The 18455-nt window shown below is 41.9% G+C and overlaps 2 protein-coding genes across 7 annotated transcripts in view; one reads left to right on the forward strand and one right to left on the reverse strand.

Moving 5' to 3' along the window:
• The window catches only part of LRP6 (LDL receptor related protein 6), a 172320-nt gene extending 161187 nt beyond the window's left edge, over window positions 1–11133 (forward strand). The window contains exons 22-23 of the mRNA XM_006164814.2: window positions 691–788; window positions 5847–11133. Of these exons, the coding sequence (XP_006164876.1) occupies window positions 691–788; window positions 5847–6141 (393 nt within the window). The 3' untranslated portion in view covers window positions 6142–11133. The remainder of the gene's footprint in view (window positions 1–690; window positions 789–5846) is intronic.
• A 5436-nt stretch (window positions 11134–16569) lies between these two features.
• The window catches only part of BCL2L14 (BCL2 like 14), a 42835-nt gene continuing 40949 nt past the window's right edge, over window positions 16570–18455 (reverse strand). For all 6 annotated transcript variants that reach the window (XM_014582680.1, XM_027766835.1, XM_027766834.1 and 3 more), the window contains one exon: window positions 16570–16985. In XM_014582680.1, coding sequence (XP_014438166.1) covers window positions 16947–16985 — 39 coding nt within the window. In that variant the 3' untranslated portion in view covers window positions 16570–16946. The remainder of the gene's footprint in view (window positions 16986–18455) is intronic.

Raw genomic sequence — 18455 nt, forward strand, 5'->3', positions numbered from 1 at the left:
TGTTTATTTGGTAGGGAACCAGCAGTTAGCGTAATGGCTATGTCGCTGGACTCCCATGTAGTTGACCGCGGTTCGCATCTCGGACCCGGTGACTTAAAACTCACGCCGAGCACATGTGCGTGTGTGCCCAAGATCCCGAGAGGAGAATGGAGGAGAAGGGATTGTGGTGCAACCATCCCCCCTGGGGGGGTGATTTCTCGCTTTCTGTCTCTATGTCTCTGTCTGGCGAGCGCATGCGCCCTATAGCGAAAACCTCTCAAAACAAAAAAGTTTATTGTGTATTAATCAGCATATTTACAAACTGCAGGCATTAATTTCATATTTCAAGTGAAATTTGAACTACTGAATAGTACCTCTTGGGAGACTTAGGATCTTTATTTCATGACCTCTCCAAAGAGAAAGCACACCTAGAATTTCTCCTAAATCAATGACTTGGAGTTTATAGATGTTCTTTTTACCCCTTTGCTTTGTATTAGCCACACAGAGCAAGAACGTCTGTCTTAGGGGACAGGGGAGCTACAGTTCTAAAGTACTATTTGAGATCAGCTTTTTGGTAATGAAGGATGTGCAGATGGTGTAATGGGGTGGGTTATGAATTGAGACGGAGAAAGAAAAGTTGAAAGAAAGCTTTATAATCTCTGTCTGGGATAGACTATTGGCATTTTGATATTTTAATATTTTTTCTTTTAGATTTTGAATCCTCCACCATCCCCAGCCACAGAACGATCACATTATACCATGGAATTTGGTTATTCTTCGAACAGTCCTTCCACTCATAGATCATACAGGTAACAACACATGTCCTCCCCTGGTGTGGGTGGAAGCACGTATTAGAAGGAAACGTACTCTTGAGTTGGATTTGGCTTAGCTCCTGAGGAGTAGACGATGGTCAGCAGAGGGAGAACAGGCACCTGGTATTGGTAATACTGACATCACCCTATCACAGATCCTTTTCTTTCAGGGCATTATATAGTTTTAAAAGAGAGTCACAAATGTTGTTTTTTAGAATAATAAACTAGAGCTCCTGGCTTTGGCACTATTCTAAGGAAAAGTTACTCATCAAAGTGATGGAGTTCAGAACAGGTTACTACGAGGTCAAGTTTGGTTGCTATCCTAAGAGTGGATTAGTGATGTTAGACTATGACTCAGAGCTGTGAGAGCATGAAACAGCAGGGTATCGAGAGCACAGAATGTAGAAAGTCGGAAGTGTAGATTCAGTTCTTCCTGACGTGTTGCTGCAATCTGGAGAGGAAGATTTCTTAGGTAGTTGTAAGGAATAGATCAGGACTCAATAAAATAAGTAAAGTAGGGGCGCTGGCAGATAGTTCAGGTGCTGGACTCCCATATGGCTGAGCGCAGTTTGAGTCCCAGACCTGGAGGTTTGCTTTCTTGCTTTCCATTTCTCTCTCTCTGGTCAAATTAAAAACTAAATGACAAACAGTAATTATTTTTTACAAAAATAAAGTGTATTTATAAACCAAAGAAGGAGGAATTATGCCTTCGTGCTAATTTGCACAGTCACATGCTAGTCTGTCAGCCTTAGTCTCGGCTTACTTAAATGTCCAGCAGGAAGTCAGCAGCCTGGTGTTCTCGGCCTAGACACCGAGTGCCGGTGTTTAGGAGAGCCCCACAGGTGCCTGCTGTCTCCTCGATACAGGGTGTTTTCTAGCATTTCAGTCACGGTGACCTGATGTGACCCTCCACACATACACACTTACGTGTGGCCGTCAGAATTCTCATCTCACTTTAAGTAAGACCATTTGAGGTAGGCTTGGCTCTGCACTGATATATATATATATATTTTTTTTTTTTTCTGTTGAGGTTTTGCTATAAAGAGAGAGAGAGAGAGAAGGGAGAGAGAGAATAAGAAAGCTCTCCCCAGAGGGGATGGCTGTGTAGCAATCCCTTCTCCATTGTCCTCTCAGGATTTGAGGAACGTGCACACACTTGATGGAGTGTTTTTCAAAGTGCTAGATCCAGGATGGAACCGCACAGTTCAGCCCATGAGGAATCCAGTGCCTTAACCACCATGCCACTGGCTGGCCCCCCCAAACTGATGGTTTGTTATGATTTATTTTAATACTGCTTCCCTGTGACTAGTTTGTTCTTAAAAGCCAAAACAGGCAGGAGCCTGAAATTTTATTTTAAAAATTAATTCAGGCCGTCCCTGTAGCACAGTGATTAAGCCCTGTGCAGAGAGAATAAGATTCCACTAGACTAACCATGGTTTGAGTCCTCACCCCAGTGGCTTGTAAAACACATTGAGCATTGCATGGGGGCCCAGGATCCTGATGCGATGGAGGAATGAAGAAGGGGTTGTGGTGTGGTCCGGCCCCATTGGGTGGAACACTCTTCTCCTCTCTCCCTTTCTCCCATGTGCATGTGTGCACACACCCTCTGGCATAAAAGAAATGAATTTAATTCAAATTGGATAAAATTTGGATGTGCTTAAGGCCTAGTGATTAGAGGAGCTGGATCCCACGTGACTGACTATGTAGTTCAAGTACTGGACCTGATGGCTCGAAAAACATGCCAGGCGTGTGTGTATAAATGCTCCAAATCCTAACACGATGGGGAAATGAAGGAGGGATTGCACTGTGACTGTCATTGGAGAGGTCCCTTTTCTCTCTCTGCCTGACTGGTGAGAGTATGAGCCCTCTGGCAAAATTTTTAAAAAGATCAAATACAGGGAACCAGCAGTTAGCGTAATGGCTATGTCGCTGGACCCCCATGTAGTCAACCGCGGTTCGCGTCCCAGACCCGGTGACTTAAAACTCACGCCGGGTGCATGTATGTGTGTGCCCAAGATCCCGAGAGGAGAATGGAGGAGAAGGGATTGCGGCGTGACCATCCCCCCTAGGGGGTGATTTCTCGCTTTCTGTCTCTATCTCTCTGTCTCTGTCTGGCGAGCGCACGCGCCCTATAGCAAAAACCTCTCCAAAGATAGAATACAACAGTATTTGCTCAAAATAAACATAATTGCATCACACACTTCTTACTTAACTATTTCCCATGTCTCCAGTTAAAACTAATTTCCGTTTCGTCTAAGTCACACTTTTTTATAGTTTGTTGAGATTTTTGTCTAAACTGAAACTGAAAAGAATTTTAATTCAGTTTATTTTCCTTTTTTCCATGAAAATTTAAGTATTTCAAATGTTGAGTCAAGAAATTCACTAAAGCTCAGCCCCGATTAGCCTGAAAGATAAGACCAAAAAAGAAACACCCCACATTATGTCAATATTGATAATAAAAGCCTCTGAGAACCTGCCCAGCCAGTCACGTAAGTTTAGCCTCTTGCACCTGTTTCCATGGAGGCCAGCCCAAGTGATACTGAATGACTCGTATCCCAGGCTTTATCTTGCGGTGCCGTCACTAGGTATTTTACAAATTGTTACATCAGTCTTTATACTTGGTCTTTCTTTTTCAGCCACTTTTCTTGATATGAAAACTTATGAATAAATTATTTGGTCGGGATAAATGTGAAATAAATCTTACTACATGAGGATAAGAAAGCATAAGAAGTTACAAGTAGAAGTAGGAATGATAGAGGCCAGCAGGTGGCATGATGGTTAAGGCAGCTAGATCCCACATAGCCAGCTCTGCAGTTTGAGTCCTGGATCCAGCGGCTTGAAAGTCACTCCAGGCACATGTGCATGCACACCCAAAATCCTGAGACAAGAATGAAGGAGCAGGAATTGTAGCATAGCCATCCCCTTTGGGGGGTGATTTCTCACTTTCCCTCTCTTCTTTTTCTGGTGAACTCATGCACCCTATAGCAAAAACTTAGGGAAAAAAGTAGGTATGATAGAAAAGCTGGCACTTCAGGCGTACTTTTATTTTTACTAGTAAGTTCCTCCTTCCATGCCATCTTGTTAGCCATGCTACAAACTATAGGTTACTCGGAAAGGTAGCAAATAGAAGTAATTAGGCCTGAACTGTGTATTGGGAAACTCACTGGCCCCTGTAGATCTTTAAGATGTATCATCTTCACTGGCGCAGTGGTGACGTCGTGCTCTGCGGTGCTGGAGCCATGCGGGCAGGGCCTGAGTCACATGCTTAGGTCTCCTGTGCCTACTGTGCACTTGGCACGTGTGCACCCATGACCCTGGCTGCCTGAGGCTGGAGGTGGATGATGGCATGAAGACCCTGCTGTATTCTTTTTTTTTTAATAATTATTTTATTTATTTATTTATTTAAATTTGACCAGAGAGAGACAGGGAGAGAGAGAGAAAGGGAGGTAGAGAGAAGGGGAGAGAGAGAAAAGGGGAGAGAGAAGGAAGGTGAGGAAGCAAGCCACCAGGTCCAGGACTCAATTGCAGTCGGCCATGTGGGAGTCCAGCGCCTTTAACTACCACGCCACCTGCCAGCCCCAACCCTGTTGTATTCTTATGCCTTGCATGCTTCCCTGCCAAGGAAGAAATAAATAAACTTCTTTTAGATTTGTTTATTTATTTTACTTTTTTTTTTTTTTTTTTTTTTTTTTTTTCAGTTTGACCAGGGAGAGACACCCACAGAGAGAGAGAGAAAGTGAGAAAGCTGCCAGGTCCAGGACTCGGACCACAGTCAGCCATGTGGGAGTCCAGTGCCTCAACCACCACACCACCTGCCACCCTCAACAGATAAACTTTAATAACACAGAATATTACTTTGGTTTTCATTTAAAGGTGCTCTTGTGACAATATACTTGTGTACACATAAAATTATTTTCCCAAACCATAGCCTTTTTTCCCCTTTGCTTATAATAATAGTAACAGGATAGGCACGACCCTTAGACTGTCTGCAGAAAGTCAGCCCAGGTTGTACAGCATTTGAGTTTTAAAGAAGAATTGAAGTCTTCAGACATCATTAAATTATTCATCAGGTAAATCATAGAGGAGTTAAAGAATATTCAGGGAATGTTGACGTGTTTGAGTAGGTAAAATAAATAAAGACCATTTTTTTTTTTTTTTCTTTTGAGAGATTTTTGCTGTAGGACACATGAGCTCACCGGAGAGACAAAGCGAGATAGATAGAAAGCAGGAAATCACCTCCCAGGGGCAATGACCATGCCACAATCCCTTTTCTCCTCTTGGGATTTTGGGCACACATGCACATGTGCCTGATGTGAGTTTTAAGTCACCAGGTCTGGGACTTAAATCGCGTTCGACTCGATGGGAGTCCAGCAACGTAACCATTATGCCATCCGCTGGTCCTACGTAAAGACCATTCTTAGAGGCTCTGAAACATAGAAATTGGTGAGGCCTACTTTGTAAGTGTAAAGTGTATTTTCCAGAGATAAGTGTAAAGAGATTTTCCAGAGATAACCATTAAGAACAACTTGGAAGAGTTCTCTTTTATTTCATGATACATTTTGTGAACTTAAAGATACAAGAGCTGTTCCAGAGGCTCAGACATTTGACCTGCACATTCCCATCCTGTACATTTTTACTTCCCTGTAGTTAAATCTTATTTGCAGATATGAAAATACATGCTGTCTTCCTCTGCCAGTCTGCCATTGAAAATTGCCTCTTAGTCTGTGTTGATTTAAACTGCATTAGTTTTTTCAAAAGAGGAACTAATTTCTTGGTAAAACTAACTCTTGAGAGCTGGCTGGTATTCTGCAGAGCAGACCCGCACAGGAAGGTAACTCGTTTACATCCAGAGACCTCCCTGAATATGCCGGGCATGTCCGTGTCTGTGATCTGGGCTGGCTGAAGTTTGGAGTGGATGGTAGGGCAAGACCCTGTTGCGGTGCTCTCTCTCTGTCTCTCCTTTTGTACTTTCTTTCTCATTGAAGAAATAAATAAAAACACCCACACACTCACAGCCTAACTCTGCTTCTCTTTTTTTTCCCCTCCCTCTACCAGCTATCGGCCATACAGTTACCGGCACTTTGCACCTCCCACCACGCCCTGCAGCACAGATGTCTGTGACAGTGACTATGCTCCTAGCCGGAGAATGACCTCAGTGGCAACAGCTAAGGGCTACACTAGTGACTTGAACTATGACTCAGAGCCTGTGCCCCCACCTCCCACGCCCCGCAGCCAGTACTTGTCGGCAGAGGAGAACTGTGAAAGCTGCCCACCTTCTCCATACACAGAGAGGAGCTACTCTCATCACCTCTACCCACCACCTCCCTCTCCCTGTACAGACTCCTCCTGAGGAGGGGCCCTCCTCCTCTGACTGCCTCCATCAGAAAATGTAAATACAAATTCGGTGAGATCTGGAGGGGGGGAGGGAGCTATTAGAGAAGGATGAGGCAGACCATGTACAGTTAAAATTATAAAATGAGGTGGGGAACGCTGGAGATATTTGTACAGAAGAAAAGAATATTTATATATTTTCTTAAAACAGCACATTTTGCTGCTTGTGCCATAAAAGTTTGTATAAAAAAATTTGTACTAAAAAGTTCTATTTTTGCAAACTAAATACACAAAGCATGCCTTAAAACCAGTGAAGTGACTGAGTACAAAGGAAACAGGAATAATAAAAGTGTCACTGACCAGGAATGTCCAGACTTTATTGATACCAAAAATAAAAAGTGAAGAAGAAGAAGCAGAAGAAGGAGAAAAATTAAGTCCATCTCAGAGCAGCAAACCATAGATACTTGGAAGTAGCCAAATAGCCTTCATGTTAACTGGCATTTGAGGGCCAGCAGGTTACGAAATCATGAAAGGAAAAAAAAGGAATTAATACCTTGGACAGAGAACTTTGCTTTCTCTAGGAATACAATAGTTTTCGTGAAGAAAACAGGTATTTATAAAAATCCTTTCTAGGTGTCTCTGTGGGAGGTGAGATGAGCTGTCCGATAAGGGGCCGAGGGGCTGTGTGTGTGCAAGTCCTCTCCCCCTTCTGTAGGACCCACACCTCTGTCAGTGTTCATCTTTCTCTAGGTGTCTTCCCCTTGCTGCCTCCCCCAGCAACTTTGTAGGCCATTTTGCCAAGATACCATGATTTATTTGAGTTTTTTTCTCTGAGGAATTGATTACATAAAATTTCTAAAGGTTTGATTTTCCTATTTTCAACAGCTCCGTTCCCCAGTGGGCTTAGCTCTTCAATTTGACTGCTATTTTTGCATAAAGATGAAAAATTAGACTTATTATTGCTCTTTACTTCCAAGATTGTTTTAATGCTCATTAAAATGACTTTTTACAACACATATAGACAGTGTTTAAGAATTACAAATTTAATCATTTTGTTGTAATTAAATCATATATCCTTGCAGTACTTTCAGCATATAATATCATAATATGAAATTGTTTTATATATATTTTTCTGAGTAAAACATTTAAATGTTTTGGTTAGAGACAGTCTATTCTAAAAGAATTTTCTGTTATCATTAGGTTTTCCCATGTTAACGATTTGTGACATCTTCATGTTCAGGCCAATTATTTTCAGAATGTGGTCTACATACATACCTCTTCTAAAGTGTGACATGAGTTTAGTATCTTCCTGTTACCCACTGTGAATGTTAGGTTTTTTTAAAATGATCCACAAATTATTCTTATAATCACCTCATACCCTCTCTTGTCCTGTTATGGATTAAGATAATTTAACAATGAGGATTAAATGAGAAGGTGAGCTGTCAGCTTCTCAGCTGTCAGCCCCTGATGGGGGGAAGAGTGGGGACCTCACAGTCCGCCATGCTGGCAGGTGCCAGCCCCGGTCTGCTGCCTCTCCAGCTGTCTTCAGCTGTCAGGGCTGAGCGGGAATGACCTAGCGCTGTTCTGCTGCCTTGCCACAAGTTACTTTCCTGCTTTTGACTTGTGTCTAGTACTTCTCTGCTAAATCTAATATGTTCTTAAACTGATTTATTTTTAAACCTTATCACGTGTTGGTCAGTTAGTTGTTCAAGGATTAGTTTTCAGTTCTGTCTTGTTGAAGCCTCTCTGGGTTTCAGGGCCCAAGAGAAAACAGTGGAAGACAGAATTCAGAATTTTGGTAGGAGTAAAGTAAAATTTTAAGCATTAAAACAAACAAACAAACAAACAAACAAAAAACAAAAAAAACCTAAGTAAACTTTTTAGAGAGAAAAAATGTGGTTTAAAAGTAATGCTCAGATATTGGGAACAGCTTGTAGGAACCAGGTGCACTTGGTTTTGTGTATAGACAGTGATCCATCAGTGTCTTGCATTTCAGTCAGACATGTTAACTCTTCCCGTTGATGGAGCAGAGTCCCCACAGTCTACGACACAATGGACGTGGAACCCGCATTCTGTGACACATAGGAACACTTGATGCTCAATGAAGATGGAAAGGTTAGCAATAACTGGGTATCAATTAGAATTTGAGGATTTTATATGTTTACATTTTTTAACGTGCATCTTTATCTGGTGGGCTTCCCGTGTGGAAACTTGCACTATCATGAACTAAGAAGAATATTGCCTTGTTTTATCTCAGTCCAAGTGCTTGTACTGCGATGGCAATGGCCTCTTCTTGCAAAATACTAATCTGTGTGCCAATTTGAAATGATTTGAAGGCAGTTCAGCTTAATTTCAGTATCCTCGTTCTGGAGTAGTTGGGATGGATTCTTAGTATTTCTGGGTTACATTTGAAAGAGAGAATTGTCAAATTTGGGAAAGATTTACTGGCTCTCAGGTTACCCGGACAGTTAAGCTAAAGTAAACTGCATCATTAAGATCATGTAGGAGCTTTAATTGGAAAAACAGGAGACAAAATGAACATAAGAGACGACCAATCAGGGGAAAGGGGATTTTCAATTTTGGTTGCATCGCTAGGTTTATTATCCAAAGGGAAATAAAATTTAAAAACCAAAGTATTCCTTTTGAGCGTGTGTCTGAAAGTATGTGTGCTGAACGATGTGATTACGGTGATCCGAGGAGTGGGCACTGGCGGGGCACGCGCTCTTGTGCAGAACAGTCTGCGCTCGGCAGTCAAGTGCCCTTTCCCAGCAGAGGCTCTGGACTTGGCTTTACAGAGCCCTGGCCCAGGGCATCCTGTCACTCAAGTCAGATAATGGCACATTCACAGGAAAGAAAGAGTTGGTAGATAGAATTTTCTTAGTATTAATTTTTCTTCCATGAAATGTTATTATGCCTTTGGCACTAGCTGCCATCTTTTGTACTGGGATATCATGTGATGTCTGTTTAGCTGAAGGTTATACATAAAAATACTTTACAATCTGCTGCCATGAGGTATCTAATTCTTTAATAAGTTCAAGGGCAGATGTTCTAATTAAACTACATTGTCCTCTACTACAGGCCAGTAATTCGGAGGTAGTGGTGGGGCTGAACCGTAAAGTTTTACAACCATGGAGGGTTGTATTCATCATTTTAAAATACTCTTAAGTCAGTAACGTATAAAGGCAACTCATTTGATATTTAAAATGTGACTATTATGACCATTTATATTAGGTAGCTGTCAGTTTTGTAGTTTTGTAGCTTGTTTTGCTGTGAAGCTCCCTTAATGAAGACTACTTCAAGTAGAGTTGTGGTTAGCTACAGCTCCCCCTCACCTGTTCGTGAAATAGGTGTACTGATGTGAGCTGATGGCAACAGTCATCATAAGCCAGAGAGGCCGCCTTCTGCAAACCTGATTCTCCACAATAGGTGAGCCGCTGCCCCTTCCTACCTAGTTCTGTGCCTAGATTGGATTCCTAGGAAATGGAGTTGTTTTATTTCTTGCAGAGGAAATGTTGCCATTTCATCAATTTGCTTTCCATAGGAGCTATATATTGATTACACTTACACATTGGACAAGGTTCAGAAACAAAAATCTTGAGCTTTTACACCACAATTATCACGTTCTTAATAAATGCGTGATGCTTAAGTCAATGTATGGCATCCATAGTTTGGAATGCAGACGTATCAGTTGATTGGCACATACCTGGCCTTCACAAATAACACTGTACACTATGTGCAGACATGGACTGAATACTGGATAAGCTTATCAGCAAGCATTCTGTAAAGCATGTGATCAGAGCGATTAAACTCAAAAGATACCATTTAATTCAGTATTCCTTTCCCTATCCCAAACGTAAAATGAGCCAAAAGAAACAATAGATGATTTTGGAAAATACTGATAGCAAGCTGCATAGATGTGGCTACTGGCATGACATCATTTTATAATAGCCCCAAACTTTAGCTTTTAAAATTCTTTGAGTTCTAGAGTAGAGAGCTTTAGACCTCGTGCATGAAATTATACATTTATAACTTAGAAAATTAACATTTTAAGCATCCATGAATCCATAGCCTCTGAATATTTGTTTAGCTTGACTTCACATCTCATTTAGCTAAGCATTTATTTACATTTGAGAGGTAGGGAAGGTGGATTTTTAGGTTAATTTTAATAACTCATCTTAATGATTGAGTCAAAATTACCGACTCCCCTCCCCTTCTTTCTTTAGTTTTTTCCATAAGACTTTCTTAAACCATTCATAGTTTATTCATGAAAAAAGACCTCATGACTTTACAGATAGAATTACAAAGTAAGTGATTTTTTGTACTTGTAAGTGTAGACGTAATATAAACTAACATTAGATTTCCCACTACCACTCAAGGTTTACCCAAAAGTTAACACCAAAGAATTGTAGGCAGTATACTTTTGCTTAACTGTCCATTTTGGTAGTTTTGTTCTTAAATCGAATATAAGCAAGTTGGAGAGTGGAGATATATATATATATGTATATATCTCCATCCATCCATCCACTAGATACGGATATTAAAAGGAAAACGAAGCAAAGAAAGTCTTATTAAGTCCAACAGTGCATGAACTTTAATTATCCAGATTAGTGAAAAAAGAAGTTGAAAGAGAGTGAAGGGGATATCAAGCTTAAACTGGACTGGCCTTATTTGCAAGTGAAGGATTTGGTGCTGCTTTCAGATGTTTATCCTTTATGTTTAAACATTTTTTCTTAAGCTTTAATCTTTGTCATTGTCTTAAAGTCAGCTGGTGTTTCTTGTTCATCGACTTTGACTTTGGTACGATGGTGCTTTGCAAGGATGTATTTATATTATAATGACCAACATTTGGTCAGCCCTTGTCCACTTATTCACTTCCCCCTTTTTGTAAAATAAGTGCTTTAATTATAAACTGTATAAAACACCTTGTATAAATCCCCTTTTTGATTATTACAGTAAGCTGAATTGTAACAAATGAAATGTTGATTTTTATAATAAAACAATGGAAAAATAAGTGTCATTTCTTTTTTTTTTAAGAGAGGTTTTTGCTATAGGGCATGTGTGCTCACCAGAGAGACAGAGAGAGAGAGAGAGGGACTGAAAGTGAGAAATCACTCCCCAGGAGATTTGGCCCTTCTCCTCCATTATCCTCTCGGGATTTTGGGCACGCATGCACACACACATGCCCAATGTGAGTTTTAAGCTGTTGGGTCCAGGACTCACACTGCAGTCAATTATGTGAGAGTTCAGCCATGTGCAGTGTAGGCATTACACCGTCTGCTGGCCCCAGTGTTAATTCTTTTTGGTAAGAAAACTGAAACAGGAGTTGGTTGGTCTTTGCTGTGATATTTATAAGTGAGACTTGTGTTTGAGACACAACAGAAAACCCAGCAGTTTTATTGTTTGCATTTCAAAGAAGTAATGCCTTGGAAGAGATGTTTGAAAAGGATTGTTGCTTAGCTCAGTGCTGACAACACCTGTGGTGGGGAACAGAATAGAGAGGAGTCTGTTTCAGAACTGCTCGTGTTCAGTAAACTAGAAGGAATCCTGACGTGGATACTGAATACCTCCCACCTTCCTCTCCCCCAAATTAGCGTATAAAGTGAGTGTTCACTTTCTTGATGTAGAACCCAGTAGAATGCGATGGGATGTGGTAAAACCCATGAGAACTCAGACTACCTAAAAAACTAACTCAGGTAGTTTTTTTAGGGATTCCATGGGAAGGAAAGGGTTGGGGCCCTCAAGTTCTTGGCAGTGGTGTGATTCTCTGACAGAAATCGGGAAAGTTTTTAATAGCTCCATTTCACTAATAGATCTAGGGCTATCCGTATTTCCTATTCTTATGTCACATTAGTAGTTTGTGTTTCAAGGAATTTGGCCGTTTTATCTACGTTGATTAAAATTTATGGCTTATTCTGGTGACACGGTCAGTAGCAAACTAAACTGGAGGCTGGCAGGTGGCGTAATGGTTAAGATGCTGGACACTCACTTGGCCAACCCCAGTTCAAGTCCCAGATCTGGCAGCTTGAAATTCATGCTGGGTGTGGGTACTTATGTGCGTAAAATCCCAGGAGGAGAATGGAAGAGATGAGATTGCTGTGTGGCCATCCCCTCTGGAGGGAGGGGTGTAAAACTTCTCACTTTATCTCTCATTGTCTTTCTCTGTACCCCAGGTCAAAAAGCTTAAAAAAAAAAAAAATACAAGAATAAACTAAACTGCAGTGCTGGAAGCCACATGGCTGACTAGAGGTTTGGATCCCTGGGTTACCTTGAAAACCTCCCTGGTACATCTATATGTGCCTGAGATCCTGACCAGCTGAAAGGCCCAGGAAAGGGGGCCACAGTGTGGAGAAATCCTGTCTAGGGTGCTTCTTTCTCTCCCTCTCTCACATGCTGTCATGAATAAAATAAACAAAATGTGTAAGGTGTGTCCATTATCCTTTCAATGCCTGCTTCATTTCTGTCATTGGTAACGCATGTCTTCTGATGGGGCTCAGAACACACTACCTCAAATAGGACCCCTTGGCATACTGAATATTTTAAACCAAATAATCTGAGAAAACTACAGAAGAGGATGGTCTCTCCTGAAGCAGGTCATAGAATTTAGGTTGGCTTTTCTGATCTTTCTCTGAATTGGATCCTTCATGTAAGAGGTGCCCTCCCTGTCCCTGAAGGAAAGGGACATCCTTATTTCTGAAGATCAAGGGTCATGGAGAAGAATCTAAACACACATCCTGGGAAATTAGATCATACTCTTTTTACTCTATTATGTTTCTTTACAACTGTCGATTCTTCAAACCTACTATAAAACACTAGTGTTTATCTTTCTTTTAGTCTTCATTTCTCTCTGATAACTCCTATGTCATGTGAAACTTACATTAAATAAAATGTGGCTGGGTTTCTCTTGAGACCTTAGCCACAGACCTAGGTAGTAGGGTAGCGAAAATGCTGTTTCTCCTCTTCCTTCTCTCTCCTCTCTCTCTAATTGCCAGAGGGTGCATGTGCTAGGCAGAGAGAGAAAGTGAAAGCAGTCCCAACAGGGGGCATGGTCCACAATCCCTTCTCCATTTCTCCATCTTGTGATTTGAGGCACGCATGTGTTTTAAGCTACCTGGATCTGAACTGCAGTCAGCGATGTAGGATCCTGCTCCCTTTACCACTAGGTTATGAAGCTGGCCCCATCTCTTAACTAGCCAAACCAGAGATACAGAGATACATCCATGTTACTTTTTCCAGAAATCAACTTGTTCCAATTAGGTTTTCTCTGTTGTGTGTTCATTTTCTGTTTTGTTGATTTCTACTCATTATTTCCTTTTGCTTATTTTGGGCTCAACTTGCTAGTTTCTTAAGATGAAAATTTAAATGTTGGATGTTAGACCTTTTCTGATACAAGCTTTTGGTTTTGTTTGTTTGTTTTGGCTATATGGTACATGTTGTCACGAGAGAGAGAGAGAGCAGAGAAAACAGCCTCCTTTAGGAATGTCATGCTTAATTCCTTCTCTTCTTTTTCTCCTTCTTGAGATAGCATGCATATGTGTCCAGTGTGTTATTCAATGGCCGGGTCTAGGACTTGAACCACATGGTTGGCCATGTAGGATCCACATGGGGCCTGGTGATTGTTTTTTGTATGCTTTGAGAAGCAGGCCCTTGTGTTCAGTACTACTGTCTTGGACCAACTTCTAGTCATGCTAATTTACATGCTACAGCAGTATTACTAGGGTATGCTTTTGCCATGGTGTGCCAAAATGATGCCAGGCATTAGTCATACAAAGTTAAATTAGACATACTACTTGTTTACAGAAGAGTTTACAATTCATTGAGCATGGCTAGGGAAATCAGTTCTTAGGGTACAATGTATTCAGAATAAGGTCAACACAGGGTGTATGGAACATCGATGAGAAAAGGCATTCAAATGTACTCACAGGACAGCCAAGGGAAGGTTAGCAAATAAATCCTAGAGAAAATGAAGGAATAACTTTGGACAGATGGGCTGGAGTCAGTTGGGTTACTGGGAATGGGAGAAAGGCTGGCAGGCGAGAAGGGAGAAGAATAATGAAGGCTCGGAGGCCAAGGAGGCTCAGCACATTTAGGGGACTGCAAGTAGTTTGGAGAGGGTGGATCAAAGTGGGCAGAGGAGTGGTGTCTCCATATGTAAAAGGAGACTTCTCTATCCTGAATATTTATGACTGTCACTGGAAGAGGAACATAACTCATGTTATTGAAATAGCTAGGCTAGTTAAGCATTTAATGATGGGCCAGTTTTCCCTTGAACCTCAAAGTGTATATAATTGCCTCATTTATTTTTTCATCAAAGTTGTATTAAACACCCACTTTTTTTTTTTTTTTTTAATTGACAGAAGTCATGGGCACTTACTAGAAAGCATCCCACAATGGGACAGGGTCACCCTACAATTATTTCTTTCTGCATTTCTCCATCCCATCAGGATTTTAAGCACACACACACATGTGTTTTTCAAGCCCCCGAGGCTGGGATTCTAGCCACGGGTGGCCATGTGAGATCTAACTCCTTAACTGGTGCACGGCCTTAATAGGGCTGGCCCTTTTAAGGGCCTGTTTTATTTTAGGTCCCAATGCTGAAGAGCCAGAGAGCTGTAAGTATAATTCTAATTCTTCCTATTGAATGTGTTTCACTTCTTGAAAAAGTTCATTCTCATCAATTTCAGAAAAGCTAATCATTGGCTGCTTTGAGAGAAGAGGTTCTCGGCTGAGGGCTGCGGGGTTTTTTTATTTTATTTTATTTTATTTTATTTTTTTAGGTTTTTGCCTTAGGGCATGTGTACTCTCCAGAGAGAGAGGGAGACAGAGCTAGTGAGAGGGAAAGTGACAAATCACCCCTCAAAGGGGGTGGCCACGCCATAATTCCTTCTCCTCTGCCCCCTCCTGGGGTCTCCTGAGTTTCAGGCCACCTGGTCCAGGACTTGAACTGTGTTCGACCATGTGGGAGTCCAGCAACATAACTGCTTAAGCCATCTGCTGTCTTTGTATTTTTTGAAGGGTGTATATTGGAAGCATAAGTGGACATTTAGCATTAAGTACCAAGAACTAATCTAAACTCTGTGAATTAAATCAGTGGGTACTCACAGAAAACCTAGCACTATTATTACTTTTTTTCTTTTTTTGGAGAGAGGTTTTTGCTATAGGGTGTGTGCGATCTCCAGAAAGAGACAGAGACAGAAAGTGAGAAATCACCCCCCGGGGGGGATGGCCACGCCTCAGTCCCTTCTCCATTCTCCTCTCGGGATCTTGGGCACACATGCACATGCGCCTGGCATGAGTTTAAGCCACTGGGTCCGGGACTTGAACCTTGGTCGACTACATTGGAGTCCAGTGACATAGCCATTACAGTAACTGCTGGTCCCTATTACTTATTTTAACCAGAGACACTTTTTTTATGGGGGGGGAGAGGTTTTTGCTATAGGGTGTGTGCGATCTCCAGAAAGAGACAGAGACAGAAAGTGAGAAATCACCCCCCAAGGGGGATGGCCATGCCGCAATCCCTTCTCCTCCATTCTCTTCTCCGGATCTTGGGCATGCATGCACATGCGCCCAGTGTGAGTTTAGACCACTGGGTCCAGGACTCAAACCATGGTCAACTATATGAGTCCAGCAACATAGCCATTATGCCAGTTGTTGGTCCCAACCAGAGACACTCTTGACCATTCTTTCTCCATGTTTATTTTAGCAGCTACCAATCATCACATTACCACAGAGAATAACTGTTGCAGAAAATCAGATGCTGCAGAACGGAAATGGCACTCAGAGAGAGAGAACTGTTTTATTACATTGGTGGGCATGGAGGAGTTAATACTTGGAATCTCTGGCCCCAGCTGAGAGTTGGACACAGTCTTTTATGGGTGAATTGGGGAGGGGCAGTTTTAGCACTGGACGTGTCCTATCAGGGAAGGGGCTCAGTGTCTGTCCTAATACAGAGCTGGCAGAGAAGCAGGGGATCCAACCTGCTCAAGGCCTCTGGCCACTCAACAGTTCAGGGGAGGGGCAGCTAGCTCACTGGGGAACAGAAAGCCCAGGCAGCTATGAGCCCTGGGTTGCTTCAAGGTTGCTCACACATTCCTTCATATCAGAAGGTTCAGGCAGTTATCAGCCTTGGGTTGCTCCACATCATAATGAAGTCTCAAGTACCTTGCCAAGCAGAGGTGTGTCACTGAGAGGAGAGTTGAGGCTGGTTGGAGTATTGAACCAAATGGAAGTTTGTGAAGCTGATTAAGAATTTTCCAACAGACGTGGGTCAAAAAGGCATGTATACAGCTATGTCCCCTCAAACCAATAGGAATAGAAGTCAACTTCAGAGGCTTTTAAAGCTATATCTACTAGCAGGAATAGCAACATTTTCCTAAAGGTACACTTGAAACAGTGTCATTATTAGGTTAACCCAAGTGTAGTTGAAAAAATAAATACTAAAACCGAAGAGTGAGCACATGCAGTTTATCATCTCCCCCACACAGGGAGGCAGACATGGGGAGCGCTTGCCCTGAAGTACTAACAGAGGCATGGTGATGGTCTCTGCACCGAACCTTTGAAAGGGAATCACCAGTTATGCTCACAGACGTCCTCACTCCACCGAGGGCCTAACATCGACGTCCAGGACTGCGCTGCGACAGTCTATGAACTGGAGTTGAACAAGGTCTTTCCTCATGCCTCTCATGTCATGGAAATAATGGTTTTGAATACTTCAAGGCTCCTTCTGCCTGGTACATTTACATTTTCTCTCACAGTCTATGTGGAGATTGACACGCTCAGGGCCGCAGGTGGACGATGGCTATTCTAGATGACAGATCTTCCGATATTTCAGTCTACTTCTTCATGTGAAATCCCAAGTATTTTTTCCTAGACAGGGAAAAGAGAGTGAGCTTATTAAAATCCCAAGCTTGCTGTAGTGAAAACACATGCCTGTTAACTCTGCTCTTGTCCCAGGCATGACCTGAGGCTGGGATTCTGGGGCTGTGGTAGGGTTGGGGAGGGTTCGGCTGATATCCTTAGCATATCTGAAAGGAAAACCTCAGCTGAAGTCTTATGTTACACATGGAGGGCTAAGTCTTTTCTGGAAGATGGGGATCCCTTGAGGTTGTATTTAAAATTCAAGAGCCAGCCCTGTAGCCTTGTGGTTAAAGGAGTTGGATCCCACGTGGCTTACTGTGTAGTTAGAATCCTGGCCCCAGCAGCTTGGAAAACTTGATGGGGTATGCATGTGCATGCCCAAAATCCTGACAAGAAGAAGGAATGGAGGAGAAGGAGTTCTGGTGTGAACACATCCCACTGGGGCGTGCTTTCTCCCTCTCCCTCTGTGTCTCTATGGTGAGCATATATGCCTTCTGGCAAATTAAAAAAAAAAAATCCCCTTTAGTATTTCTACTGAAGAATTCATTTATTTCCTGTAACCGGACTGTTCTTCTCTCCTGCACTCAGTCAATTTTTTTAAAAAAAAAGAGCTTGCATTTATTTTTTTTCTTTAATTAATAGAATAACTACTATTCTAAGAGAGTTACTGAAATATAATTATGCTGTGAAATTCACTCTGTTAAACAAGTGCATAATTCGGTGGTTTTCAGTATATTCACAGAGTTGTCAACCTTTACTTCTGATTTTAGAATATTTTCATCACTCCTAAAGGAAGCTCCAAGTCCATTAGTAGCTGTCCCCACCTCTCACCCCCCCTTCTGGGAACCAGTAGCATACTTCCTGTCTCAAGGAATTTGCCTATGCTGGACATTATATGTAAATGCAATCATACAATATATGGCCCTTTTGTCTGACTTCTTTCACTTAGCATAATGTTTCTAAGGTTCATTCATGTAGCTAAACCTTATTTCTCCTTGTGAGCAAATGATATTCCATTGTGGGGATATACTCCATTTTGTTTATACATTCGTTCATCACCCAGCATTTCAGCTGCATCTCTGTGTTAAATTGACTTGTAAGAGTTGGTGTGTGAACCAGTTGATACTTAGAATATCTCTGGGGAATGATATTAGGTTGTCAGGAAGTCATGACATACTTTTGTTTTTCTATGCAAAAATGTCTCATGATTTTCCCATTGACCCAATAGTAACAAGACCAACAATAATTTAAAAATGAACTCAGACCTTCTGCCAGCTGAGCCATTCTAGGAAAAGACCATGGAGGGGAAGGCCTGTCCTAGGAATGGCCTAGCGCTGTTGAGATTTGAAGTTCTGGGGTAGAGCATTTTGCCAAGGTTGAATAGCTTTCTTAGTTACCTGAACACAACATTTTAGGGCGATCTCAGAAGGGGGATAAAGGAAGGGAGAGGAGTGGAGGCCAAGGAGGAGGGAAAATGGC

This window comes from Tupaia chinensis, unplaced genomic scaffold (genome assembly GCF_000334495.1).
Source record: "Tupaia chinensis unplaced genomic scaffold, TupChi_1.0 Scaffold143728_1, whole genome shotgun sequence".
NCBI classification, from domain to species: domain Eukaryota; kingdom Metazoa; phylum Chordata; class Mammalia; order Scandentia; family Tupaiidae; genus Tupaia; species Tupaia belangeri.